The sequence below is a fragment of the Anolis sagrei genome, chromosome 6 (genome assembly GCF_037176765.1).
Source record: "Anolis sagrei isolate rAnoSag1 chromosome 6, rAnoSag1.mat, whole genome shotgun sequence".
NCBI classification, from domain to species: domain Eukaryota; kingdom Metazoa; phylum Chordata; class Lepidosauria; order Squamata; family Dactyloidae; genus Anolis; species Anolis sagrei.
In genome coordinates, this window is record NC_090026.1 from 38,314,070 (window position 1) to 38,341,635 (window position 27,566).

At 41.0% G+C, this 27,566-nt stretch overlaps 1 protein-coding gene across 2 annotated transcripts in view; it reads right to left on the reverse strand.

Annotated features, from left to right (window-relative positions):
• Window positions 1–1,080: 1,080 nt before the first annotated feature.
• Window positions 1,081–27,566, reverse strand: part of LOC132778229 (trafficking kinesin-binding protein 1-like) — a 44,569-nt gene continuing 18,083 nt past the window's right edge. The window contains exons 5-16 of one of the 2 annotated variants that reach the window (XM_060780993.2): window positions 26,567–26,675; window positions 23,301–23,379; window positions 20,331–20,461; window positions 18,064–18,138; window positions 16,412–16,549; window positions 13,818–13,888; window positions 13,159–13,377; window positions 10,656–10,954; window positions 9,543–9,761; window positions 8,345–8,453; window positions 8,121–8,182; window positions 3,210–3,299 (exon numbers count right to left, since the gene is read on the reverse strand). In XM_060780993.2, coding sequence (XP_060636976.2) covers window positions 8,134–8,182; window positions 8,345–8,453; window positions 9,543–9,761; window positions 10,656–10,954; window positions 13,159–13,377; window positions 13,818–13,888; window positions 16,412–16,549; window positions 18,064–18,138; window positions 20,331–20,461; window positions 23,301–23,379; window positions 26,567–26,675 — 1,498 coding nt within the window. In that variant the 3' untranslated portion in view covers window positions 3,210–3,299; window positions 8,121–8,133. Of the gene's footprint in view, window positions 3,300–8,120; window positions 8,183–8,344; window positions 8,454–9,542; window positions 9,762–10,655; window positions 10,955–13,158; window positions 13,378–13,817; window positions 13,889–16,411; window positions 16,550–18,063; window positions 18,139–20,330; window positions 20,462–23,300; window positions 23,380–26,566; window positions 26,676–27,566 lie in introns of both variants that reach the window. The other variant, XM_060780991.2, reaches the window with a different exon arrangement.

Here is a 27,566-nt window from a genome sequence, read left to right on the forward strand (position 1 = left end):
AGGTTACTTGTTCAGGCCTTGGTGGTGTGGTTTGTAAAATGTCCACTGTTTTGTGTTTTGTTTACACTGTAAATTGTTAATGTAGGTAAATAAAAAAACTATAAATAATATATATTCTGCAAAGTGCCATGTATGGTGCTTTGACACAACTTCAATCTGCCCTGCGCCAGGATACTGTTGGGGTCATTTTCTTCCATACTAAAGGTGGGGAATTGAGGCTGTCCCCATTGTGTGTGTAGGGCACAACACCCAACAGCCCTAACATTGCCACTGGTAGGGATTATGTGAGTTGCAGACTGAAAATATCTTGAGAGCTGCTATTACCCAGCCTTGCTCTATATGAACCTAACTGCTATGGTTTTGTATTATTGTCCTCAGGAGATGGCTTCTTCAACTGTATGACATCCACAGGCAGGTTAAGTCATTGCTATTTCAGAAGGTAGGTAAGCAGTTCTCCCTTTTATTGTATCTTAAATCACTTGGTTGTCTTGTCTTGATCAATCTTTTTCTAAATCCTAAGATATTGTGTAGGTGCAGTGGGTTAAACCGCTGAGCTGCTGAGCTTGTTGACCGAAAGGTCGCAGGTTCGAATCTGGGGAGCAGGGTGAGCTTCCACTGTCAGCCCCAGCTTCTGCCAAACTAGCAGTTCGAAAACATGCAAATGTGAGATCAATAGGTACCACTCTGGCAGAAAGATAATGGCAATCATGCAATCATGCTGGCCACATGACCTTGGAGACGTCTACGGACAATGCCGGCTCTTTGGCTTTGAAATGGAGATGAGCACCAACCCCCAGAGTCAGACACAACTGGACTTAATGTCAGGGGAAAACCTTTACCTTTATCTAAGAGATTATGTAGCATGCTGTAACTCTGGATTCTCCCAAGTGGACAATTGCTCCCCATTGCCTACAGTCTAAAATAGTTTATTTATTATCATAATTATTATATGTATTTATATGGTGAGTTTAAACTCACCAACATCTTTACTACACGAAGATGAACTGGAGCAGGGAGCAGGGCAACGGAGTGGAAAAGAAAAGAGAATCTACTTTGGAAGAAAGACGTTAAGACACAAAGTTCAGGGCAACAGCAACACCACTGTTTATTTTCACCAAAGAAGACACAGAAAGAGAACATGGATATGGAAATGTCAACATTGGTGACCCAAAGCAGAAAGGAAGAACCTGGCTTTGGAAGCAGGTGTGCAAATGACTAGTTGTGCAACACACACACACACACACAAGCGTGCGAGGAGTGGAGTTCCAAGTAGGCCCACTGAGAGTGGGAGGAAAAATATTTTAATTTACCATTTATACATGAAAAATACAGATATCCGTTAATAAGGAACAACTGAATCCCTGGAAACCAGTCATTTATTTGGTCCCAAAGTCTGAGATCATGAAAATTGATGGTAAAAAATGTTTGGGAGGGAAGTAGCCTAGGTCCAGAGCTTGCCTTGCAGGTTGGTGGTGAATATTTCTATTACAGTTCCCCTGACCATGGCTATTAGGTGGCTTTGGGAAATGCAATCCCCACCTTCCAAAATAGTATCAAAAAAGTTTCCAAGCTCTGACTTGAGGTTATTTCAGTATAGGAAAAATGTACCCACTGATTCAAGGTTGTGTAGATGAACAAGGATAGGAATAAAGTGCAGGAAGTTTTTCAGCAAGCAGAATAAGAGGGGTGAATTGCACCCTGCTAAGGGTAATTCTTTTGATCTAGAGCCACCACCCCCTTTTTTTGTTCACTTAGCACTGGACCCTAATTTGGTTGAGAAGTGTCACACGGACATCAACAGCAGCCTTGATCCATTTTGCAGATCTTGCCCTGAACACCTACTATTATTTACCAGAAAGTGAAGAGTGCTAAGAGAACTCTAATGGATAAGAAGAACCCCCTCAACTATCATTAATGCCAAAAGGCATCCTCCTACCCAAATTCTTGCTACCCCGCTTGCTTTTGAAGTGCAAGAGGCCAAACTCTATGCACACGTACACACACACACACATAAAGCAGTTTTCCTGAACAAGAATCCATTTCTAAATGGAACTAACAAAGGAGACAATGAATATAAAAGCTGGGAGGCATGGTCACCAAAATTATGAGCTTGTGTGGACTTCAAAAGCTTGTCCTTCTTGGTCTTCATGCCAACCCATACTTTGTCGGGGCTGCCAAAATTCAATTGACACCAGACCACCAGGAAGAGGAACAACTAAGTTTGCATCTTCCCCTGCCTTTGTGTCCTGTATCTTCCATCTCAGATGGACTCACTGCATTGGGTAAGAAAAAAGGGTCTCACAAAAGACAGGAAAGTGAGAAAATTCCTCAAGAGATCAGTTTTAAAAAGTGGTTTCACCAGCATAACTCACACCTGCTCTGGCCAAGCCTTTTCAAGGAAGTCTGGAAATGAGTTTTGTACAAACGCTTCATACCTACTGCATGGAAATGTGGATGTGCTCATGCAGTGGGGGATGTTCCCTTGAATCACAAAAACCAGAACTCCCAGGGTTCCTTGGATGAAGTTATAAAAGGAGGCCATGAAAATGTCTCTATGGGTTTGGCATGCAAACATCAACATGGAAATTCCCTCCCCATCCTGATCTACAGGAGTTGGGAGAGAAGATATTGGTGTAGGTAGAGCCCCAATTCTACCCTGCTCCCCAGCTTTTAGGGTCATCCAAAATACTAGCCCAGCATTCCAGCTACGCAATTGAGTTTGTCCAACTGTTCAGGAAGCAGCTCACAAGCATCCCCTTCCTTCTCATTGGTGCCTCATCAGTGGAGGGCAACAAAAGCTGTGCAGTCAGGAAAGACAGGTCTTTCTTTGGTGAAGCTCTTGCAGCTGGGAGATTGCATACAAAGCTTCCCCTCTTGCCACCACTTTGTCCAGCCCCAGCCGCTGCAGTTTCTCCACCAGGTTCAAGCTGAAGATGCTGTTCCGGCCCTTCATGAATTTCCTCCGCTGCAACGGACATCCCCCCAAGGCCCACTCTGCCAGGCCATCCCAGCGGCAGCGCCACATGGGTGCCAGGGAAGGAGACAGCCAATAGGGAATGCTCAAGTCTCTGGCAAAGTGGGGCAAGGCTACCTCCTCTTCTTCTGCTCTGCCCCATGCAGAAATGCCTTGTTCCGTCAAGAGAGAAATCAGTCCAAGAGGGGAATAAGTCAGCTGCTGCTGCCGTTGTCGTTCCTCTTCCTCCTCCAGGCTGGGCTGTTCTTGCTTGGGGGGCTGGGGAGGGAGAGGGGCGCTCAGCCCCTCACAGGATCCACAAGAGGGCACAACTGTATTATAAAGACTAAAGAGAAGGGGACAAACACAAAGATACACATAAAAAAGAAAGGGAAAATTAATGTAATTGCATTCTCTATAGATGTTGCACTGAAGGCCAATCTGGTGCAACTTGACATTTATTGGCTCTGGGTTAATTTCAGTTGTGCCCTGGTTACTGTCATCCTCAAAGTGTTGCTTTGCTCAACACTCAGCAGAGCTTGAAATGTTATTCCTTTGGATTATAACTCCTAGCAGATCCGTTAGAATGACCATGCAGGATTCTATGTGGCCAAAAAGCTCAGTCACTGAGCCAGCAATGTGGTCCAGACCATCTGCTTGGTCTGACTCTATTGAAAACAGTAAGGGAAATCTTGGAAATACTGTGTTCCTGCCAACGGGGGATGTAAATCCCAAGTGGAGAAAAGCTTATTCCATTTTGTGCCCCATTGAGAAGAATAAAGTAAAGCCAAATCCAAGAAATCCCACACTTTCCTAAGGGGAAAACCATTCATACAAATGCAGTCTTGGGTTGTTGTAGGTTTTTTTGGGCTATGTGGCCATGGTCTAGAGGCATTCTCTCCTGACGTGTTGCCTGCATCTATGGCAAGCATCCTCAGAGGTAGTGAGGTCTGTTGGAACTAGGAAAATGGGTTTATATATCTGTGGAATGACCAGGGTGAGACAAAGGGCTCTTGTCTGCTGGAGCTAGGTGTGAATGTTTCAACTGACCACCTTGATTAGCATATAATGGCCTGACATTGCCTAGAGCAAACTTTTGTTGAGAGGTGATTAGATGTCCTTGTTTGTTTCCTCTCTGTTGTTGTGCTGTTGTAATTTTTGAGTTTTTTAATACTGGTAGCCAGATTTTGTTCATTTACATGGTTTCCTCCTTTCAGTTGAAATTGTCCACATGCTTGTGTATTTCAATGGCTTCTCTGTGTAGTCTGACATGGTGGTTGTGAGAGTGGTCCAGCATTTCCGTGCTCTCAAATAAACAAATAATCAAGGTGGTCAGTTGAAACATTCACACCTAGCTCCAGCAGACAAGAGCCCTTTGTCTCACCCTGGTCATTCCACAGATATATAAACCTTTTTTCCTAGTTCCAACAGACCTCACTACTTCTGAGGATGCTTGCCATAGATGCAGGTGAAACGTCAGGAGAGAATGCCTCTCGACCATGGCCATATAGCCCGAAAAATCCTACAACAACCCAGTGATTCGGCCATGAAAGCCTTCGACAATACATTAAATGCAGTCTTGTTTCCACTCATCCACAGATATTCTGAGCAATGTCTGTTCAGCTATAAATATTTTTGCAGCTTGCTCCAGAACAAGCAAGCTGCAAAAATTCCACTTTAATGGTTATGGGAACATTCTACGAAACTCTGGAATTTGCAGTTGAGGGTGGGCCGTTTAGTGCCTCCCTAAACTACAAATTCCAGAATTCCATAGGATGTAGACATGGCCTTTGAAACTGAATCAGAGTGGTGTAATGTGGTAGTCTGAAAAAGCCTCTATCTTGTTTTAACCTGGTTGAACAACAGTACTAAATGTAGTTCATAGCATAAGTCAACCCAATAGAATACTGGTTCTCAACCTGTGGGTCCCCAAGTGTTTTGCTCTACAACTCCCAGAAATCCCAGCCAGTTTACCAGCTGTTAGGATTTCTGGGAGTTGAAGGCCAAAACATCTGGGGACCCACAGGTTGAGAACTGCTGAAAGTTAACGCATAACATAGCAGGCTGCTCATTGTGGGTGTTGTTAAGTCTGGAAGAGTAAAAGACAGATTGATCTGCCCCTATAGAACCTGATCCTGCAAGATGTTAATTTCATAGGGTCTTGTACAGATTAACCTTCTGGCATAAACACAGAGCAAAGGGAAACAATGGTAAACCCAAAGCTACAATTAACTGTGACTGTCCAACAGACTGGTATGAAACCAAATGTATCTCCAGATATTGCTGAACATGTTACTCCCACAAGAACCCTCTGCCCCCCATGGCAATGGATAATTGCACTGCAGAGCAATATTTTCTAAGAAAAAAAGCATATTATTTGCCTTATAGCTCTGCAAATGCAATTACTATGACTGCCAAACTTCATGCCGTGCCTTAAGTGCCATTATGGTCCATGGTTGGACAGAACTGGACTGGTGCACAATGTGATTACGGAGCGGAGAGTGCCAACTATATTGTCCACACTGTATACTGTAATCTCTTTAAAATGCTGTGAAACACTGACACAAATGCTCATGCCATGCCTCTCAGTTTTTCAGTGCCTAAAGCTATTCTCAGTGAACAGGACTAGATGCACAGTGCCTTGAAGTCAAGGTACCAAAATGCAGTTGTCAAAGACACTTGGACATTGAATGTCTCCTCCTTCTCCCAACAATTCTCGCTATTTTTAGGAAAGAATTCTCATTAAACAAAACAGTAGTTAGGTTATCCAAATTGTAAGGTGCCCATTTTCCCTTTCTCTCTCTCTGCCCTTCCGCATATTCATGAAGATTTGAGGTCTGGGGAGCACCCTTTTGGGAAGCCATGGGTACCTTAGCTCAACATCACTGCATTAGTACTAGTTATGCCAGAGAAAAGCAAATGGGTTAGCAGTACAGTCTGGACTAGGAAAAGGTTAGTGGGTTAAAATCTGTGACTTCCCAAAGAGGTTGAATGGAGCTGCCTTCCCTCACCATCAAGGCCTATAGTATGACAATGTGTGAAGGATGAAGAAACGAGATGAAGATTGACATGTCGATACAAATAGATGAAAGCTTCATATTTCCTTGTTTCCCTGATTTTTTAAAAAGTTGACTTGTGATTCGGGATCCTTAATATTAAATTAAGCAAAGGGATCTCTTCTGTGATTTGCCTGCAATACTAATTTGTCAATATGTGACTAGCGTATTTTGAAGCACTCAATAATACCTGCTATACTTTTTTTTCTCCATAAAGGACAAAATATATTTTAAAATTATGGTTTTCCTCTTTTTACTTATCTGTATTTTTGATGTTATATGTCCTTGTTTGTTGATATGTTGTTTGTTGATATGTGCCTTTAACATGATTACCCCTCCTCTTAGTTCTTTTCTGCCAGATTTATTAAAATGAAGCTTGCCACAATCTTCCTCAAAGGCTGAGAGCATGGGACTTGTCAAAAGACACCCAGTGGATTTTCACAGGTGAGAGATACTTGAATCCTACTGGAATCCTAGGGCTACATCTTTAAATGATTTCACTTTAACTGCTAAGGCTCTGTCCTATGGAGCCTGGATGCCCCTTCCCTCATTGCAAATCCCAGGATTTTTTTAGGCTGAAAAAGCCCCCTCAGCTTATACTAAAGTCAAGATTATTTATTATTTTACTGTTGTTATTATTATTATTTTATTGCATTTATTATTTTACTCTATTATTATTATTATATTTATTATTTTTCTCTATTATTATTATTATTATTAAATTTACATTATTTTACTCTATTATTATTACATTTGCATCATTTCACTTTATTATTGCTTTATTACATTTATTGTTTTACTCTATTATTGTTATTATTACATTTATTATTTTACTCTATTATTATATTTATTCTTATTGGAAAGATAAGTATGCACATTTACACTGAAGGTTAGAATAATGGTTTAATCAGAGTTGAACAGTCTTATCTTAAATTACAGTTTTATGTAAATATTCAAATCTACTGATGCCTCCATTAATGTAATTGTATTGGTATCCATTTTTTATTTTGGAATTTACCAGTAGCTGCTGTATTTCCCACTCTTGGATTATACTCGAGTCAATACGTTTTTCCAGGTTTTTTTGTGGTAAAATTAGGTGCCTTTGCTTATATTTGGGCTGGCTTATACTCAAGTATATATAGTATTTGGTAACCTGTGGGTAGCATACCATACAGTAAAATGGAAGACCTAGCAAATACCTAGCGAAAGAGCATTGTCCTGCAAGTGTGGGTAAGTGAAACCATGTAATGTGAAGAGGTTCCTATCACAACTCTCGAACATTACACTACATTGGCACACCAAATTGCTATAAACCACCTGGAATACTAAAGGAAGGCCATAACTTCATTGTTCTGAGCACTTTTATATCCTTTTAAAAAGGAAGGTACTGCTAAATGATAGTGGTTTTGATAATTGATGAAAGTAATGGATAGGATAATGGATGGGACGAAAAGGTCGGATTAGAATTCCTCCAAGTGGCAGCTCATTCAACCTCTGATACTCCCCATTCTCCTTCCTATATCGAAAGAATATGCTGGCTGAGGATGCAGGGGTCAGGAGGAGACCCATTACAGATTGAGATTACAGATTGAGGGCTCCATGGACAGATTTCAACAGGCATATCCACAGGGCATCTTATCTGGGCTTGTCTGTCTGCCCATGATACTACAATGAAGAATGGACACAAGCCAAGTGGCCAATTTCCCTGGTTAGGTCTTAATTTGGATGACAACAAAGTCTGTCTCATCCCCACTTGGTGCTGGGAGAGGACAGTTTAACTGTGAGAGACCTGAAACTGAAGCGCCTCTGAGCATGCACAAGTTCTTTCCTTTACCAAATATAAATATTGCTTAAATGACTAGAGGCTGGCAACATAAACTTCCCAGACAGATTGAATCTTCAGCACACATTTTTGGGCATTTTACCAATGCACTAAGGGAGCAATAATTCATTTTGTTTTCTTCCTCTCCCATTTTCAAGATAAGGACCTACTTTCCTGTTTCCTTCAGCCAGCATAGCTTAGGAGGAATTGAGCAGGAGACAGCTGTGACCTGCCCAGCTCTCCCCAAACAAGATAGAGAGGAGAGGAGAGGCAGGGAGGGATGTCTTACTTCAGAGCCCCTGTCAATGCAGCAGGGGCCGCAGGAGATGCCCATACTGGGAGCAGCAACGCCTAGAAGTCAGGATTCAAATGGGGGAGATGCAAGGAGACATGTTAAACATTGCCACACAGACACACAGCAATGCAAGGTGAGGGGGGGTGTCCTCCTTTGGCCATGATGGCGGAGCAGAAGCCAGGATGGAAAGCAAGTGGAAAGGACCACAGGATGCTTACCTGGGTGTCACCATGGTGACCTCGTTGCTAGGGTGCAAGATGCAACAGGTGGTGATGGTGAAAGTAGGCGGGGTCTGGGGCAGATTGTTAACGGATTGAAAGACTGAAACTGACAGGAAAATGAAGGGTTAATGAGGAGGGTAAGTGGGTTGGGGACTATGGAGACATACAGACAGACAGACAGACAAGTACCTGGGTACCTACGAGATAATATGGAGGTGAAGATTTGGACAATGGGGAATGATGCTTTCTCCTAGTATATGCCATCAGCCCTTCCATTTATCTAGAGGTGATGGAAATATTTCCCTGCCTGAAAGCTACTATCACAAGGAAATGGCTGTATGAATTATAATTTATTATAATCACCTTAAGGTTTTGTTTTACTTGGTCACCAAATTCTGGACTATGACCGCAATAAGATCTAGCTGCCAAGTCCAATGGTGAAGTGTAAACTATAATACTGAGATGGCCTTAAGTTGCTTACATTTTCAGGCTAGTTATAGGAAGAGAACTAAAGGAAGGCCTCAGCTGTAGCATTTTGTCTTTTCTTCCAACACACTTTCATAAAACTGGCAAGGAATGATGGCCATCAAAGGAAGGCTGCAGTAAGGGAAACCAGCTTCAATGTACCAATAAGTAATATACATAGGACAGTGGTTCTCAACCTGTTTTTTCCCAGGTGTTTTGGCCTACAACTTCCAGAAATCCCAGCCAGTTCACCAGCTGATAGGATTTCAGGGAGTTGAAGGTCAAAACATCTGGGGACCCACAGGTTGAGAACCACTGCAATAGGGGATAGGTCTGATTAAACAGTCATGAGTCAGGATGATTCAGTCTGACCACCATATCTGTGGTGAGGACACAGTCCAGACTTCATGTTAATATGCAAAAATGTGGACAACAGGACTTCTGCCATGCCCTCCACAATACCATAAAGATGTGCTGGAGAGTTTAAAAAATGTCTAGAGATGACAGTTTGTTGGACATGGATAAATTAAACCATGGATTGAGGTCCCACAGATATGGATGTCGTACCCTAGGTTTTTTTTAAAAAAGCACAGAAATTGCTAGTGTTCCTAGCCAAAACTTGAACATCAGCATCTTGTCTTTCTCAAATGTTGCTTCTCCTTTCCACACCCCACAGAAAATACTGAAAAGGAGAAGGATGCTGGAGAGGAGTATTCTTCCCACCACTTACCACTTGGCCTTTCCTTGGCTTTGGCAGGTGTCGAGGTAGCAAGAGCAGGGAAGGAGCTCACATCCACATCATCTTCCTCTAGGTCATTAAGGCTGTAGACCTCCTCCAGGTCTGTGTCAAGCTGCCGGAAATCTTTGGTGAGCACGCCCGGCCGGGGGTCCAGGATTCCTGCCAGGTGAGGCCGGGCTAGCTGCTGCCAGTGATGGAGGGTCATGGAGCCTAAAAGAGACAGAGTAGAGGTCTAGGTGATGTGTGGAACCATTTGCCCAAGGCACCAATCAAAACTAGGGGATGCTCCCAAGGTAGACTGCACAGTTGAAAACTGTCATCCAAACTTTTTTAAGCTCTGGAAAAAATGTAGAAGATGATAATTATAATGTTTATACCCTGCTTTATCTCTCCCAGAGACTCAAAGCGGCTTACATTAAGTATAATTTATGGATGATCAACTTGTAACATACTTCCTGCATGCCAGTAATAGCAAAACTTTGACTTTTCTTTAACTGCTATGACTGTGTTTTCTAGAACTTTTCTGATAGTTGAATTTTGGATTTTGTGATTTATAAAAACATTTTTTTAAAATCTGTTGGAAACTACTTTACAACCTGTGTGTGTTCCAGTGGTTTGAACAATTCTGGAGACTAGGGTTTCATTCCCCACTGAGTCATGGAAACCCACTGGGTGACGTTGGGCAAGTCAATCACTCTCAGTCCCAGAAAATCCTATGACAGCTTCATTTTAGGGTTGCCATAAGTTGGAAACGACTTGAATAACAAGACATTTTGAGTTCCAAACTACGAAAAATATAGGATACAAATATATATTTAAATACTATTGTTGTTGTGGCTGTCAGAATTTGCAGTTCAGGGAGAAGTACTTGGAGTTCTTGCCAGAGCAATCCAGTGCGCCACCACATGAGAATTTCCAGGATTCCTTTGGATGCAGCCACCATAGTTAAAGCGGAATAATAGTGCTATAATTGCACAGTGTGAAAAGGACCTCAAGACAGAAAAAAAGGGGCTGACATTTGAGCTGTATGGTGGTGGGACATCTAGAGATCCCAGCTTTCCCATAAATAAGCCATATCGGTCCCAGCTCCACTTTACCACTTACCTTCCAGAGGCTTGATGATTTGAAGCTTATCAGGGAAGTAAGAGAAGGAACTCAGAGAGAAGCCAGATCCACCGGAGCCGCCTGAATAGTTGGTGCCAGTGGAGGTGATGCTCTCATTGGGTGTAAGAAACCCGCTGGAGTCCTCAGCATCCCGAGCCAAACGTCTAAGTTTGCATTCACGCTCCACCTCAAAGAATGAGCGATCAGTGCTGTGGTTTTCCTGGCGAGCCGATAAGCATTGGATAGCAGCTTCCAAGTCATGTCGGCCAGGTGTCCCCAGCGTACCAATCTCACCTCGGCTGAAACAGACCAGATAGGGGTGTTTACATCAATCCTTACAGCATCACCATCCCTGCTCTAAGTAACTTACAATCACAAATGAAACTGGAAGAAGGAGGGATCAGGAAGGGAATAAGTAATGGCTATGTATAATAACAGCCCTTTTGCGCAGAGGGAGAGCAAGAACTATATTTGAAACATGCCCAGATTGGCTAGGTCTGTATTTGAAAACACAGATTGAGCATCCTTTATTCAGAAATCTGAAATCCGATACTCCAAAATCCACAATTGTTCATATGGGTGGCTGAGATAGTGTCAATATTGCTTTCTGATGGTTCAATGTACACAAACTTTGTTTCATGCATAAAATTATTAAGGTACTGGGTTGTTGTAGGGATTTTTTCAGGCTATATGGCCATATTCTAGAGGCATTATCTCCTGATGTTTCACCTGCATCTATGGCAAGCATCCTCAGAGGTAGTGAGGTCTGTTGGAACTAGGAAAATGGGTTTATATATCTGTGGAATGACCAGGGTGGGACAAATAACTATTGTCTGCTGGAGCTAGGTGTGAATGTTTCAACTGATAACCTTGATTAGCATTTGATGGCCTGGCAGTGCCTGGGGCAATCTTTTGTTGAGAGGTGAATAGATGTCCCTGATTGTTTTTCCTCTGTTGTTTTGCTGTTGTAATTTTAGAGGTTTTTTTTTATTAAGGTACTGTTATATTATCCAGGTGGAGGTCATAAGGGGGTGCTTGAGAGAGAAAGATAGTCCATTTTACAGGGGCGAGTTGAAAGAGGAAAACTATTTTCCCGTTTTCCCTGGTTATTCCCCTCTCCACTTCTCATATCATAAATGAGGTTTGTTTCTGGCAGGAATATTAAAAAATTAACTAGGTATTTTAAATTACAAAAATGTGAGTCAAGCACTGAAAGGGTTAAGTGGATACAATGACTCAGCAAAAGCAGCGGTTCAATATAAGCAGGTGTGCCTGTAGCTTAGTAGCTCTCAGTCTGTGAAAGGTCTCTGTGGGAGAAAGCCCTCAATGTTAGAAGGCCTCAGTGTGAGATAGGTCTCAGTGTGAGCACATGATGTGGGAATGTGAATATGTACAAGATTTTTGGCAGACTATACAAAATGAGTCAAATCAAATACTAGGAAATGAGTGGGTCATAACAAAGGAAATGGCGGTATTAGGGAAAAGAGAGGAAACAGGAAATAAAAGGGAAATAAAAGAGGCAATAATAGAATGTGCAGAAGCAGTAATAGTATTAGGGTGGAAAGATAAATCAAAATGGACAATAAATAAATGGTACCAATATATGGTGGAGCAAATGGAATTTGAAATTATGAATGTGAAATTAAATGATTTAAAAATCAATGAAAATAGAATGAGAGAAATAGAAGATACATGGACAAGGGTAAAGAACTATATTATGAATCATTCCGGAGATCAAGCCATAAGAAATAAGATACAAATGTTATATAGCATACAGGATAGAAATGTATAAAGATAAATATATAATGATTGTCTCAAAAAGAAATGAATATGTGAAAGAAAATAATCCTCGTATTGGTGGTGGGAATTGTAAATGTTTTGTGTGTGCACAGTATGTTTTTTTTGTATTGTAAAAATTAAAAAAAGAGAAGGGCCTCAGTGTGTTAGTAGGCCTCAGTATGAGTAGGCCTCAGTGTTAGTTAACCTCAGTGGGAGAAAGCCCTCAGTCTGAGAGAACCCTCAGTGTTAGAAGGCCTCAGTGTGAGGTAGGGCTCAGTGTGAGGTAGGGCTCAGTTTGAGAAGGCCTGGTGTCAGAAGCTTTGGTCATAAGAAGCCCCAGGTTGAAAGCCATTGTGTGTGAATTCTGCTGTGTGTAAAAAGCTACTATATGAAGCTCCTGTGTAACTTTAGTATGAAAAGAGGCTCTGTGTGAGAGAGCCTCTTTTCATATCTGCATGAAAAAGAAGCCCAGCGTGGAAGTAAAGAAGGAAATCTAAAGAACTTTGTTTGTGTTATGGAAACCTTGTTCTTGTAAGTAGTACAACTATATTATTTTGCCATATAGACAAGTCTCATAAGGAAGATATAATTATGAAAAATAGTGTGTACAAATAATGTGTTCCATGGATGCAATGAGACGATTCTAGTTGAGATTAACAACTGGGTCCAGTCAGCGACCACACCAGAAAGGGCTCTGCCCATTCCACATCCCATTCATACTCACCGAGCATCATCATGAACTTCAGGTGCTTGACCATCCTGTCCTCCCACAATGGGACTGTCTGATCCATAGTAGCTGGTGCGAGGAGTGCTGTAGCGACTGCAGCCCAGTGAAGATGGCTTAGGAGAGCCTGGAGGAAGACTCAGTGGGGAGTCTGCCCGGGATTTGGCTTTCACAGCTTGCTTTACAGCCTTCACTGTCTCAAAAACCCGCCGGAAGCTCCTGGAACAAACAACACAGATACTCTCATTAGGTGTAAGAAACCCACCTGCAGTCAACGGTGGCAAATACAAGGAGAAGTTGGCCACCCATCTCCAGCAGTGAGAATGACTGGCCTCAAAGCATCACAGTATTTGTGCGCTAAATAAACAGAGATATCTTAAATTCAACTCCACGGCACTGATAACAACCAGGTGCAACAACTAAGCTCTCTCTGCAGCCATGTAAACATACCTCCTCAGATCTCAAGGAGATTATATTTTCCAATTTGAACCCCATCTCTTTCTCTAAATTTCATTTTTAGATATCAAACCTCTTTTCTCTGTTTACTTTTTTCTTCAGACTGTGCTGGCTCCATATCACTATCCTTTGAAAAATGTCTGCTTTCATGGTTTTCTCATGCTAACTCTTGTTTCACCCAGGCTACACTGTGTTTTACTCACTTGTATTCTGATGAACCAGAGCTATCCATCCCCTTTCGCATCGTGCCCTTGATCTCTGCAGCCAAAGAATCCTGTGATACAAAAAAGACATCATTAGTAAACTGAAGACGATTTTAAGCGATTAAATATAAGATCCAAGCAGTTATTCTATTCTGATCCTGCTCTCCTAAGGTGAAAGTGAACAGCAAAATACTATTGTGAAAGGGACATTTTTTAACCCTTTAAGGTTCACAGACCAAAAGATTGCAGTTTCTAATCCAGAGAGCTGCATGAGCTTCACTGTTAGCCCCAGCTTCTGCCAACCTAGCAGTTCGAAAATATGCAAATGTGAATAGATCAATAGATACCGCTCCAGCAGGAAGGTAACGGCACTCCATGCAGTCATGCCAGCCACATGACCTTGGAGGCGTCTACGGACAACGCCGGCTCTTCGGCTTAGAAATGGAAATGAGCACCAACCCCCAGAGTCAGACTTAATGTCAGGGGAAAACCTTTACCTTTACCTAAGGTTCACAAATTGAGTCCGACAGTCAATTGAAGCCATATTTAATGACACTGGGAGCCCCTGCTGGCGCAGGAGGTTAAACCACTAAGCTGCTGAATTTGCTGACCAAAAGAATGGCAGTTTGAATCCTGGGGGGGGGGGGTTAACTCCTGCTGTGAGTCCCAGCTTCTGCCAACCTAGCAGTTCAAAAACATGCAAATGTGAGTAGATCAATAGGTACCGCTTCTGCGGGAAGATAATGGTGCCCCTTGCAGTCATGCCAGCCACATGATCTTGAAGGTGTCTACGGACAATGCCAGCTCTTTGGTATAGAAATACAGATGAGCACCCCTCCTCAGAGTCGGACACAACTAGACTTAATGTCAGGGGAAACCTTATACCTTTCCCTAATGGCACTGTGTCTAATGGACACTTGGCTTGGTAGCCCAGGATTTGAGCTAGAACAAGTAATTCAATCAACTTAATTTTAATTAATTAAAATGCAGTGAAAATAATTGAGCAAGAAAAGGATGTGGCATATGGCCAGCCCTCATCCATTCCATGAATAAAAAAGAAAAGTTCAGCAGCTTAGTGGTTTAACCTGCTGCGCCACCAGCGCCCCCCCCCCCCCCCCCAGTGTCATTAAATACGACTTCAATTGACTGTCAGACTCCATTTTATAGAAGGAACATCATTTTACTATGCTTTCATACAGAATTAAACCTTAGCGTCCATGGCTTTTAGTATCCATGGGTTTCTGCAACCAAATTACAGCGGCCTGTTATACAAACAAACTCACCAACAAGCAGTGTTTCCAAATTATATACATCACACTTGTTTTTTTGGATCTTATTCCAATGATCTTGCTGTTATCATAGCAATAGAATATGTTGAGATATTTCTGGAGCATTACTGAGAATCTTTTCTGCATATTTAACTCAACTTGAAATCACTAGGAACTCACAGCATTGTCTATTTCTAAGCAAACTGGCTCTATCTTCTTTAGAGCTTACAGTCACTTCTTTTCCCCTTGACATTAAGTCTAGTCGTGTCCAACTCTGGGGGTGGAGCTCATCTCCATTTCTAAGCCAAAGAGCCGGTGTTTTCCGTAGACACCTCCAAGGTCATGTGGCCAGCATGACTGCATGGAGCACCGTTATCTTCCCACAGAAGCAGTATCTATTGATCTACTCACATTTGCATGTTTTCGAACTGCTAGGTTAGCAGAAGCTGGGCCTAATAGTGGGAGCTCACCCCACTCCCCACCAACCTTTCGGTCAGCAAGTTCAGCAGCTCAGCAGTTTAACTCGCTGTGCCACCAAGGGGCTTCTTTACTTTTCCCTTTAGTTTGGGCTTGTAAAAACCTAAACAGACACAAAGTGCACTGGAATCGGTGACTGACTTCTGAAAACAGCTCATTCTCTTGTGCTCAAACCTGCCTGGCAGGTAATTCCACTTGCAGAAAAATTAACCAACCATTCTGTAGGATGGAAAATAGGAATAAAGGAGAACTTTAAAGCAGAGGTCCTCAAACTTTTTAAACAGAGGGCCAGGTCACAGTCCCTCAAACTGTTGGAGGGCCGGATTATAATTTGGAAAAAAATGAATGAATTCCTATGTACACTGCACATATCTTATTTGTATTACAAAAAACCACTTAAAAACAATACAATAATTAAAATGAAGAACAATTTTAACAAACATAAACTTATTAGTATTTCAATGGGAAGTGTGGGCCTGCTTTTGGCTGATGAGATAGGATTGCTGTTGTTGTGTGCTTTCAAGTCATTTCAGACAGGTTGTCCCTGAGCGAGTGCCGGGTAAATGACCTTGGAGGGCCACATCCGGCCCCCGGGCCTTAGTTTGAGGTCCCCTGCTTTAAAACAACATGGTACCCATTTTTAGTGTCAAGAACTGAAGTCTAAAAATAAATATATAAGTGATCATTTGGATTTTTGGTATAGCAGATACCAACGTATTATAGAAAAATCAAGATGTATGTATAGATAGAGAGAAAGAGACAATTTATAGGTGACTTCATAATGTGTATTGATGACTGCTCTTCTCCCCCAGGTCCCAGCCTACATATCTCAAGGTGCTTCACTCTTACCAGAGGTAAGAAAGTGGGGGAGCTGTGGCGGTGGATGGTGCTGTTGGGGAGGCTGCGGTTCCGGAGGTTTTTAATCTCTTCCTGGGCTTCGTGCAACATGGCTCCGCATTCTGCATACTTCTCCTGCACATCTTGGAGCTGGAACGAAATTGCAGGGTGAAGAAGAAAAATGAGAGACATTCCATCAAAAAAGATTGGGGCAGGGGGAAAATGAGTCAAGCATCTAAGAGGAGATGGGGACCAAAAACAAAGCATTGGATTGCTGCAAGGTTTGGCAATCCATAACCTTACACAGCAATTGACACACTGTTTACATATTCAGTTTTAATTAATATGCTTGATTGACCATTAATCATGGCTTCCAGCTGTCACATTAGTAGCAGTGAGAATTTCCCAACATTTTTTGCTGGAAGGAATACTACTACACTATAGACAAATTGATTCAGTGTTGCTCTATTCAAGCAAACCCTGGAGGCAAAATCAGGGCCAACTTAACAGAGAAATCAATCATGCAGCAATAGTATGTCTGTACGGGAACCACAGTGAAGCAATGAGTTAAAACCTTGTGCTGCTGAACTGTTGACCTAAAGTTTGGCTGAACTGCTGACCTAAAGGTTGGCAGTTCAAATCTGTGAGATGTGGTGAGCTCTCATCTGTCAGCTCTAGCTCCTGCCAACTTAGCAGTTCGAAAACATGCAAACATGGGTAGATAGTTACAACTTTGGAGGGAAAAGGCAGAGATGCTCTGAGCAATCTTGCCATCCACACAAACAGGAGTTGATAACACAGGCTCCTCAGCTTGAATATGGAGAAAGCACCTCCCCAGAGCCAGAAATGAGTACCACCTCCAGAAGCCGGAAATGAAAGAAGAAGCCTCTGCCTTTGCTTGTGTTTGTGTGTCTTCATTGTATATGACTGTAAAGGCATTGAATGTTTGCCTATGTATGTAAAATGCTTAATGAGTCCCCTAGGGGAGAAGGGCGGAATATAAAGTATATTATTATTATTATTATTATTATTATTATTATTTGAAACATAACAAGATGAGTTCACAGCAGACACTCTGCTGGCTGTAGAATTGGATCACACGTCGGACACTTCCCAAGTGTCTAGGACTGTATGATGTATTGGCAAATAATGCGTGCAGATCCCAGTAAGGTGGCCTTCTGCAGCTGGCAGATGTTAATTTTGTCAGTGCCGATTGTGTTTTAGTGCAGGCCAAGGTCTTTAGGCACTGCACCCAGTGTGCCAATCCCCACTGGGACCACCTTTACTGGCTTGTGCCAGAGTCTTTGCAGTTCGATCTTTATTATTACTATTATTATTATTATTATTATTATTACTACTACTACTACTATGTGTAAAATGGCATGTTGAATGACCTCCATATCTGCACAGGATGCATATGTTCAGTACTTCATGCAGATATGCAAAAACATGAAGAATGCAAACCCCGGGGAAATTATGGACTTCTGGTCCAAGAATACCATACAGTCCTGGGGGAGACCTAGAAAATGCCTAGAGGGGACATATTTGTTGGACAAGGTTAAATGAAACCACAGAGAGCAGTCCTACAGATGTAACATTCTTGACAACTCCAACATCTGCAGCCCTCCTTTCCTGTCTTGTAGGGATAGTTCCAGGATACACACCTCTCCACGTAGCTGCTGTTGGACTTCCTTCACTGCTGTAAGATGTTGCTGCAGCTCCTCTACTTCAGAACCATACTAGTGGAGAAAGTGAGGAAAATATCATCAACAACATTCCCAGCATCCTTTGTTGCAATGATACTTGTTATTTAGGACTTCATTTTAATGATGTAGAACCATTCCATTTTACCAGTGCTGTTTTCATAGTTGGCATGTGTGGTGAAGTTTTGCCTCACATTTTCAAGGCCAGAACATAGCTAACAATTTCATTGCAGACCAACATGTGAATGCTATCAAGAAGTCTATAACATATAAGAAGTCTATAACTTGAGCAAGAACATGCAAAAATAAAGACAAAGTTCCTTTACTTGTTTGAGAGGCAATTCTTTAATTCAGCACTTGGGAATTTCATTCACAGTCCAAGAGACATGAAAGCAAGAAGCTTGTCCTGTGCCCTGCCAAATTTACTGTATATACTTGAGTATAAGCTGATTTTTCTGCCCTTTTTTAGGATGAAAAAGCCCCCCTCTGCTTATACTCGAATCAAGATTATTTATTATTTTACTGTGTTGTTGTTGTTGTTGTTGTTGTTACATTTATTATTTTACTCGATTTATTATTATTATTACATTTATTATTTTACTTTATTATTATTATATTATTTTACTTTATTATTGTTATGATTACATTTATTATTTTGATTATTACATTTATTATTTTACTCTATTGTTATGATTACATTTATTGTTTCACTGTATTATTACTGTTGTTATTACATTTCTATTATTTACTCTATTGTTATTTTTATTACATTTATTATTTTACTCTCATTATTATTGGAAGGACACATAAGCACATTTACACTGAAGAAGGTTAGAATAATGGTTTAATCAGAGTTGGACAGTTTTACCTTAAATTACAGTTTTATGTAAATATTCAAAAACATTTAACCTACTGATGCTTCAATTAATGTATTAAGTATTGTATCTATTTTTATTTTGAAATTTACCAGTAGCTGCTGCATTTCCCACCCTTGGCTTATCCTTGAGTCAACATGTTTTCCCATTTTGGGGGGATAAAATTAGGTGCCTCAGCTTATATTTGGGTCGGCTTATACTCGAGTATATACGGTATTAAAGGAAGTCACCTCTCAATTTAGGACAAGCCCATGAATTTCATTCGTTTGAAATGTAGTTTACAGTGCCTGGTACTTATTGATAGTTTTCCAGTCAAGTACTAACCAGAACTGCCTCTGCTTAGCTTTCGAGATCTGGCAAGACCTGGTGCCTCTGAGATATTTAGATGCCTACTAAAACTTCTACCAAGCCAAGAAGGTGAGCGATCTTGAGCTGCTCACTATCTAACCTATTTAACATGACTGTTGTTAGTATGGGGCAGGTAAGAAAGAGCCTTGCTAGCCTCAACCTGTCCGAGAAATTAAAATGTTATAAGGCTAAAAATGTTATAATGAAATAAATATATTTGTTAGGAATATCTGCCTCCAACTCTCATCTTTTACACACAAACTACTGTGCTATTTCTATTTCAGTCGCAGCATCTGGTGGGGGACTGGCATCCTGAAATGAGTAGGGAATGTGCCCCCACTGATCATTCCTTGTGGCAACTATATCTACTTTTAGAGCCCTATCAGGGATAGATAGGTGCAGCAAAACAGTTACAGCAAAAAGATGAGCAAGAGGTGCCTTACTCTAATTAGAACATTTATCTTATAGCTTGCAACAGATGGGGGGAATACCCATCAAAGCAGATGATAATTTAAAGCAGATGGTAGAGCAAATGGTGCCTTCTCTAAATTAACATCAATAACAAAAATTCATCAATTGCAGCCTTCCAGGGGGGCTTTTCAATCCTCCTACTGAAGGCAACATCTCTAGCTTGTGATGGGGACCACCCACTGCTTCTTTTGTTATGTTCAAGCAAGATGAGCTCTAAGAAAGAGATGTAAGAAAAACGAAGCCCTAGAGTGCCATCATTCACCCACAGTACTGTTAACACCAAGGGTTTCCTAACTAAAGTCATTGTAAAAGGGGTCCCTTTGATATGAGGGACAAGAGGAACCAGGACATATGCAGTAACTCTTCATCTGGAAGTCATAATGACATAGAAGTGAAAAAAATTGAACCATAGCTGGAGGTTTTGAGACACAAAATCAACAGAAGGTGCCTTCTTGGAGGTTGGACAACCAATTCTGGCAGACCGCTGACCAAACACCACTCCCAGTCAATGGACTACCTAATCCCTTTACTTACAGTGCGGCACTTCTGCTGCAGGTCTACAATTTGAGCAAGGAGCTGGCTGATCTCCTCCTGTTGTCGAGCTGTATCTTCTGTCTTACGGGCAAGTTCCTCAGAGAGTGAGACAACCTCTCGGCTGGCATCAGCTATTGGAAGGAAGACATCAGATTGTCATGGCATGGAAAAGATGGTTGCATGCAACAGGCCCCATGGCCTCTGACATACCCAGGAAGGCCTGTATACTACTAACAGGGACCAACACCAACGTCCATAGCCTCTCTTGAGGTTCTGCTCTCTGTGGTCTTCTGTAGACTTCCTGTAGTTGGATTCCTATCTTTCAAGCCTCTGTATCAATATCATCTATATTGTTCATTCTGAGATTTCTCCAACTTGTCTAAAGTTGTCATAAACCTGTACCCCGCTATTGTTCTAATTTGGCTATGAAAAATCCATCTATCATCTTCACTCATAAGATATTAATGGGGATGGGGAGAGTATATATTTAAAGATTCTTGTTGATATCAAATGTAATAGAGAAGCTGGTTATGAAATATCTATGGGTTTTTTATATCCTATAAGAACTCGTGGCCTTTCATCTGCTGTTGAACTCAGTTCCAGCTACCAATGCCAATGATGGAATATAGTAGGCATGGGTGATGCAAAGAAAATGTTTCTAAACTGTGTTCAAAGGTAGGGGGTGCTGGTGCTTCATTTCTAAAGCCAATATAGTGTTCATTCTGAGATTTCTCCAACTTGTCTAAAGTTGTCATACACCTGAACCCCGCTATTGTTCTAATTTGGCTATGAAAAATTCATCTATCATCTTCACTCATAAGATATGAATAGGGATGGGGAGAGTATACATTTAAAAATTCCTGTTGATATCAAATGTGATAGAGAAGTTGGTTATGAAATATCTATGCGTTTCTTACATCCTATATGAAAAAACCGTGGCCTTCCATCTGCTGTTGAACTCAGTTCCAGCTACCAATGCCAATGATGGAATATAGTAGGCATGGGTGATCCAAAGAAAATGGTTCTAAACTGTGTTCAAAAGTAGGGGGTGCTGGTGCTTCATTTCTAAAGTCACTTCCGAATTTTGGGGCTAAAAAATTCAAAACTTTAAGAAACTCCCAAAGCTTTGTAAGTACTTTGTTAATGGTGGTCGGCATGTGCATTAAGGAAAACATTACTCTCAGTGGGGAAACTTGAGGGGCTTCTTTTTTAAGCAGTTTAAGTTCTCTAGACTTTGCAAAAGTTGCTTGTTGCTTTCTTTCTTTATATCTCTTTGTAGATTCAACCAGTTTATTTTATATTTAAATGAAGACTGCTACAGACAGCTATTTTTGGGTCCTTCAGTCATTATTTGGCTATCATTCAGCATCATTTGGATATGCATTGTGGGAAATGTAGTTTAACAGCAGGGCCTTTTGCAATCTCTACCATTGGGGGCCTAGCCTTCCCAAAATTCAGTTAAGATGGCTATGATTAGCCATGCCCACCGCCTCCCTTCTGGCAGTGCCAGCCAAAAGAATGATATTTTAAAAGTTCCTTTGCCTTTACCAAAGTTGCTTAATGGTTGTGAAAATTAAAATAACCTTGGGAGACATCCGAACATTACCAAATATTTTGGGGAAAGATGGGTAAGTGGTTCAAATTCTAAATCCCCCCCCCCCCCTTGTTCCTGCGTGGTTCAAAACTCGCTTTAAAAGTGAAATTCGTATGTTCATATTCGATTTTTTATGTAATTTCGAATTTATCGACCATGCCAGAATATAGCCTAACTCAGAGCTTTCCAAACTGTGTGTTGCATGAAAAAATACGAACAAAGGCTGCCTGTCAGGAAGACACAATCAAGCCCACCTGACATACAGCCATACAGCCTCAGTTCAAAAACCTCAAGAGGAAGAGACTCCACTGGACTCCCATGCATTCTTTACCTCACTAGAGTTGGAAGAACTTCTAGTCCATCAGCCAGACAGGAATGCAGTCAAAGCCCTCTCAACAGATGGCCATCCAACCTCCATTTAAAAACATCCAGATAAGTTTAATCCCTACAGAAGTGGAATGCTGGTCCTGTTCAAGTGTACGTACTGTTATAACTTTAATAATTGGCACAATTTGTTGATTGAGTTGCAAGAACTGCCACTACTAAAATAGATATGTTTCTAATTAAGACAAGAAAATCTGTTGACAATGATGTTTATGATGAACCACATGCAGCGACTATAGAGGTAATCAACTGTAGTACATAAGTATAAAGGAAATAATTCCAAAATTGAGTTATATAGTAAATATTATATGAAACATATATGTGTGTGTGTAAAAATTATAATACATATGCTGTATATAATATGAAACTCTTATATGGGTTTGGCTTAATCTTCGGTTTGCTGGTAAAACCGAATTACTGTGTTATGAAAGAATGCATGTCTTAAAAGATTGTTACCAACATGGCAAGTTTGGAAAGCTGTGGTCTAACTAGTGGTGGTTTGTGGCTCGCACTACCATGGTGAATCCATCCTAGACTTTAAAAATGTCAACAACAACCTTTCCAAGGTGCTGAAACAGTTTTCAGGTCAGTGTTTAACACAATGGATACTCCTTAACTTTTGTCCTAGAAACCATAAGTGACCACTGAGTTCAACAACAGGTAGAAGGCCACAAAACTTCACCCACCATGGTTTAAACCAGTGGTTCTCAACCTGTGGGTCCCCAGGTGTTTTGGCCTACAACTCCCAGAAATCCCAGCCAGTTTACCAGCTGGTTTAAACTGATCAGTTATTACCATCTGAAAGGAAATGAAGCCATTGTTTTCTTTTTGAATGGTGCCATCTGCACTTTGATTTGAGAAAATAGGTGGAATATAAAATTACAATCAATCATGTACTGTATTTCCCACTTTCACTGCAAGGTCTTCTAAATGGAGTTTGTGACATATCAAAATGCCATTTCTGAATTCTCCTCAAACCTTTTCTCACTCACAGAATTGCTCCACGCAGTCAATCATCAGTTTCTGCTCCTGCTCCTCATACTGGGAGGTTTCTGTGGCAATGCTGGTAACCTGGGATGAAGGGAAAGAAGGAAGCCATTATCCGTTTGCTATCTAGGAAACTATATTTGACTGAATTGTCAAAGGCTACTCCACATGCAGTGCTCTGAAACAGAAGCAGACGAATCAATAAAAGTTTGCTGCTCTCCAACAGTTTAGCCTGACAGATATTATTGATGGTGAAGCCACATCAGTCATTCCATGCAAAACTTACTACAGACACCAATGGAACAAAGAAAGATCAAGCTACCTAGAAGAGGACTGCATACAGCCTACAGAATTCCTTTGAAATGTAGGTGTATTTTCAATACATGTCTGCCAATTACAAAAATAAATAAGGAATTCAATTTGGAACCATAGAGATGGAAGAGACCACAAGGGCCATCAAGCCAACTTCCTGCTATGCACAAACAGACCATCGAAACACTCCTGACAGATAACCATCCAGCCTCTGTTTAAAAAACTCTAGAGAAGACTCAACCACACTCTGATGCGGAATACTGATGGAAAAGTCACGTTGTTGTGATGATGATGTTTGTTTATACCCCACTTTTGCTCTCCATAAGAAGACTCAAAGTGGGAAGTTTCCCTCAATATTTAATCGGAGTCTTTTTTCCTGTAGTTTGAATCCATTGCTCTCTATCCCAGTCTCTGGAGTAGCAGAAAGCAAGCTGGATCCACCTTCAATATAATTGCTGTTGTTGTTGTTTATTTGTTCAGTCACTTCCGACTCTTAGTAACTTCATGGACCAGCCCACGCCAGAGCTCCCTGTTGGCTGTCACCATCCCCAGCTCCTTCAGAGTCAAGCCTAGGGTGGGTTGCAATTACCTTCCCCAGGGATCGCGTTTGGCCTGACCTCTCTGCCATGACCATCCCGTCTTGGGTGTCCCTTCACAGTTTCGCTCACGGCATCATTGAGGAGCTCAAGCTCCATTGCCGCGATAAGGGAGTGATTATTTACTGGAGCTTCAACATAATATCTTTTTCAAATATTTAAACATGGCTACCTTGTTCTCTCTTAACCTTCTTTTCTCTATGCCGAACATATCCAATGTACTATGCCACTCCACATAGGGCATGGTTTCAATGGAGTCCTGCAAGACTCTTTCCTAAAGCTACCGTATATACTTGGGTATAAGCCAACCCAAATATAAGCCAAGTCACCTAATTTTACCACAAAAAAAACTGGGAAAACGTACTGACTCAAGTGTAAACCGAGGGTGGGAAATGCAGCAGCTACTACTAAATTTTAAAATAAAATTAATACTGATAAAATTACATTAATTGAGGCATCAGCAGGTTAAATGTTTTTGAATATTTACATAAAACTAATTTAAGATAAGACTGTCCAACTCTAATTAAACCATTATTCTAACCTTCTTCAATGTAAATGTGCTTACGTATCCTTCCAATAATAAAAGAGTAAAATAATAAATGTAATAAAAATGATAATAGAGTAAAATAATAAATGTAATAAGACCAGAATAAAATATTGTAATGTAATAATAATAAATAGAGTAAAATAATAAATGTAATAAACTAATAATAACAGAGTAAAATAATAAATAACCTTGACTTGCTGAGGGGCTTTTTCAGCTTTAAAAAAAAAGGGCTGAAAAAGTCAGCTTACACTCGAGTATATACAGTAAATAGTGCTTGGAGTTCAATTTTATTGTTTCTGATATTGCCATGAGATTAATTTATTCATATGCCATCTTTCAATGGATTTTATTTATTTATTTATTTACAGTATCTATATCCTACCCTTCTCACCCCGCAGGGGACTCAGTGCGGATTACAATGTACATATACATGGCAAACATTCAATGCCATAGACACACAACATATATAGACAGACACACAGAGGCTATTTCACATTCCAGATTTCATGAGGGTATTCTGGCCACCAGGGGAGCTGTCGCTTCACCGTCCATTTGTGACACTGATGAAGTACTTCCTAATTCTTTGCACGCTTGCTGGAGATTTTTATGGCATCATAAATTAGTTAAACTAGCCTCCCCACATAAGCGGTACCTAAATTTCCTACTTGACAGATACAGCTGTCTTTCGGGCTGCAAAGGTCAACAGCAAGCTACAAAAATTGGTCAGAAGCTCACTCCGACCCGGGCTGGCTTCGAACTCATGACCTTTCGGTCAGTAGTGATCTTAATGCAGCTGACTCCCAGCCAGCTGCGCCACAGTCCCAGTGATTTCATAGCAGTTTTCACAATTAAGATATCAAAACAATGATAAAATCTAATATGCAGAAGAAAAAGAACATATTGTCGAAGGCTTTCATGGCTGGAATCACTCAGTTCTTGTGGGTTTTTTCGGGCTATATGGCCATGTTCTAGAGGCATTTCTCCTGACGTTTCGCCTGCATCTATGGCAAGCATCCTCAGAGGTGAGGACCTCACCTCTGAGGATGCTTGCCATAGATGCAGGCGAAACGTCAGGAGAAATGCCTCTAGAACATGGCCATATAGCCCGAAAAACCCCACAAGAACTGAGAAAAAGAACATACTTAGCAAAGATTTTTGAAAACCAGCTTTTGGGAGACGAAGAATGACTTTGCCTGTTACATAAAAAGAGCACCATTTGGCCATGAGAAGACCAGTCAACAAAGAGAGTGCCACATTCCAAAAGGTCCCCTTTTTATTATCTTACCCTCTTTGCCACTGAGAAAGAGAGAAGGTCATTGGCTTATAATATGAGGCTAAGGGCAAGTTGATATGGGAGAACACAAGCTATTTTTAGAAGAAAGCACTAGGCTTAGAAGTAGCATGGATGCTAAATGCTGGCCAGAATACATTTGGATAAATTGTGCCAGCCACACTCCTGACTTGATTTGCTCCCAACATGAACTTCTGAACCGTTTCCCAAAACAATCTCACTGGAGGATTAGCTGGTCAAGGATGATTGTGAACAGACTCACGCTTCACCAGGAGAGACTATAATCCAGTAAGCCAGTCAAAAGTGGTAAAACACACTCCACACCAGCCACTGTGATAGACTGAGCCTGAAGTGACAGAGCTGGATGTGAAAGAATTCCCCAAGCATCCTTGACATAGCATCCGGATACCCTTTTCTAAAGATGTCAAATGCTATTAACATTTCTCAATGTCTTGACTCACTTCTCCGACAGGTACACACTCATTGCTGTCACACACAAGCATCATTTTGCAGCTGAGCCCTCACCTCTGTACGCAGCTTCTGGTTCTCTTCCTCCAGCCCTTTTAGCTTCTGCTGAAGAGCATCATATTGGAAACACTGCTGCAAAGAGAGGGCGGATTCATTCCTTCGTAACCTGTTGGGGGCAAGTGACAAGACCATGAGAAAAATACAGCAAAGGAGAAAATAGCACCATATGACCACTTGATCTGCTGACTTAGTGCATCATTTCCAGAGATGAAGACGCCGCTTGAAAGCTAAATTTAGCACAAGTTAGTGCTAAAATATCTATATATTTTTTCAGTGAGGCATGACATCATTTTATGCACAGTTCAAGGACATATGGTTATATTTGTCAACTCAGATTTGGGGAAAAATTAAAAACAAAAAAACTATTTTAAAAAAACCTAGCTAAAATATCTTACAACTGTGAATAGATTTCACTTAACATTTTTGACCACAAAATAAATTAAGAAATATATTTGATAAACACTACCATCTGATCAACATTAGCGTGACACAACTGTCATTTCCTTTCACTTATTTTATCACTATTTTTGATGGCTTGTGATTTGCAAAAATCTCATCTCTTGGTTTTAAGTTTTGTTTTTTAAATTGGTTTGCTGTGAGTTTTCTGCACTGTAGGGCCATGCTCCAGAAGCATTCTCTCCTGACATTTTGCCCACATCTATGGCAGGAATCCACAGAGGTTGTGAGGTCTGTTGGAAAGTGAGGTTTAGATATCTGAGGAATGTCCAGGGTGGGAGAAAGAATTCTTGTCTGCCCGAGGCAAGTGTGAATGTTGCAATTGGCCACCTTGATTCACATTTACTGGCCTTGCAGCTTCAAAGCCTGGATGATTGCTGTCTGGGGGTCCTTTGTTAGGAGGTGTTAGCTGGCCCTGATTTATTCTTGTCTGGAATTCCCCTGGGTTGTTTTTTTTTTTAGTGTTGCTATTTATTTACTGTCCTGATTTTAGAGTCTTTAAATACTGGTAGCCAGATTTTGTTCATTTTCATGGTTTCCT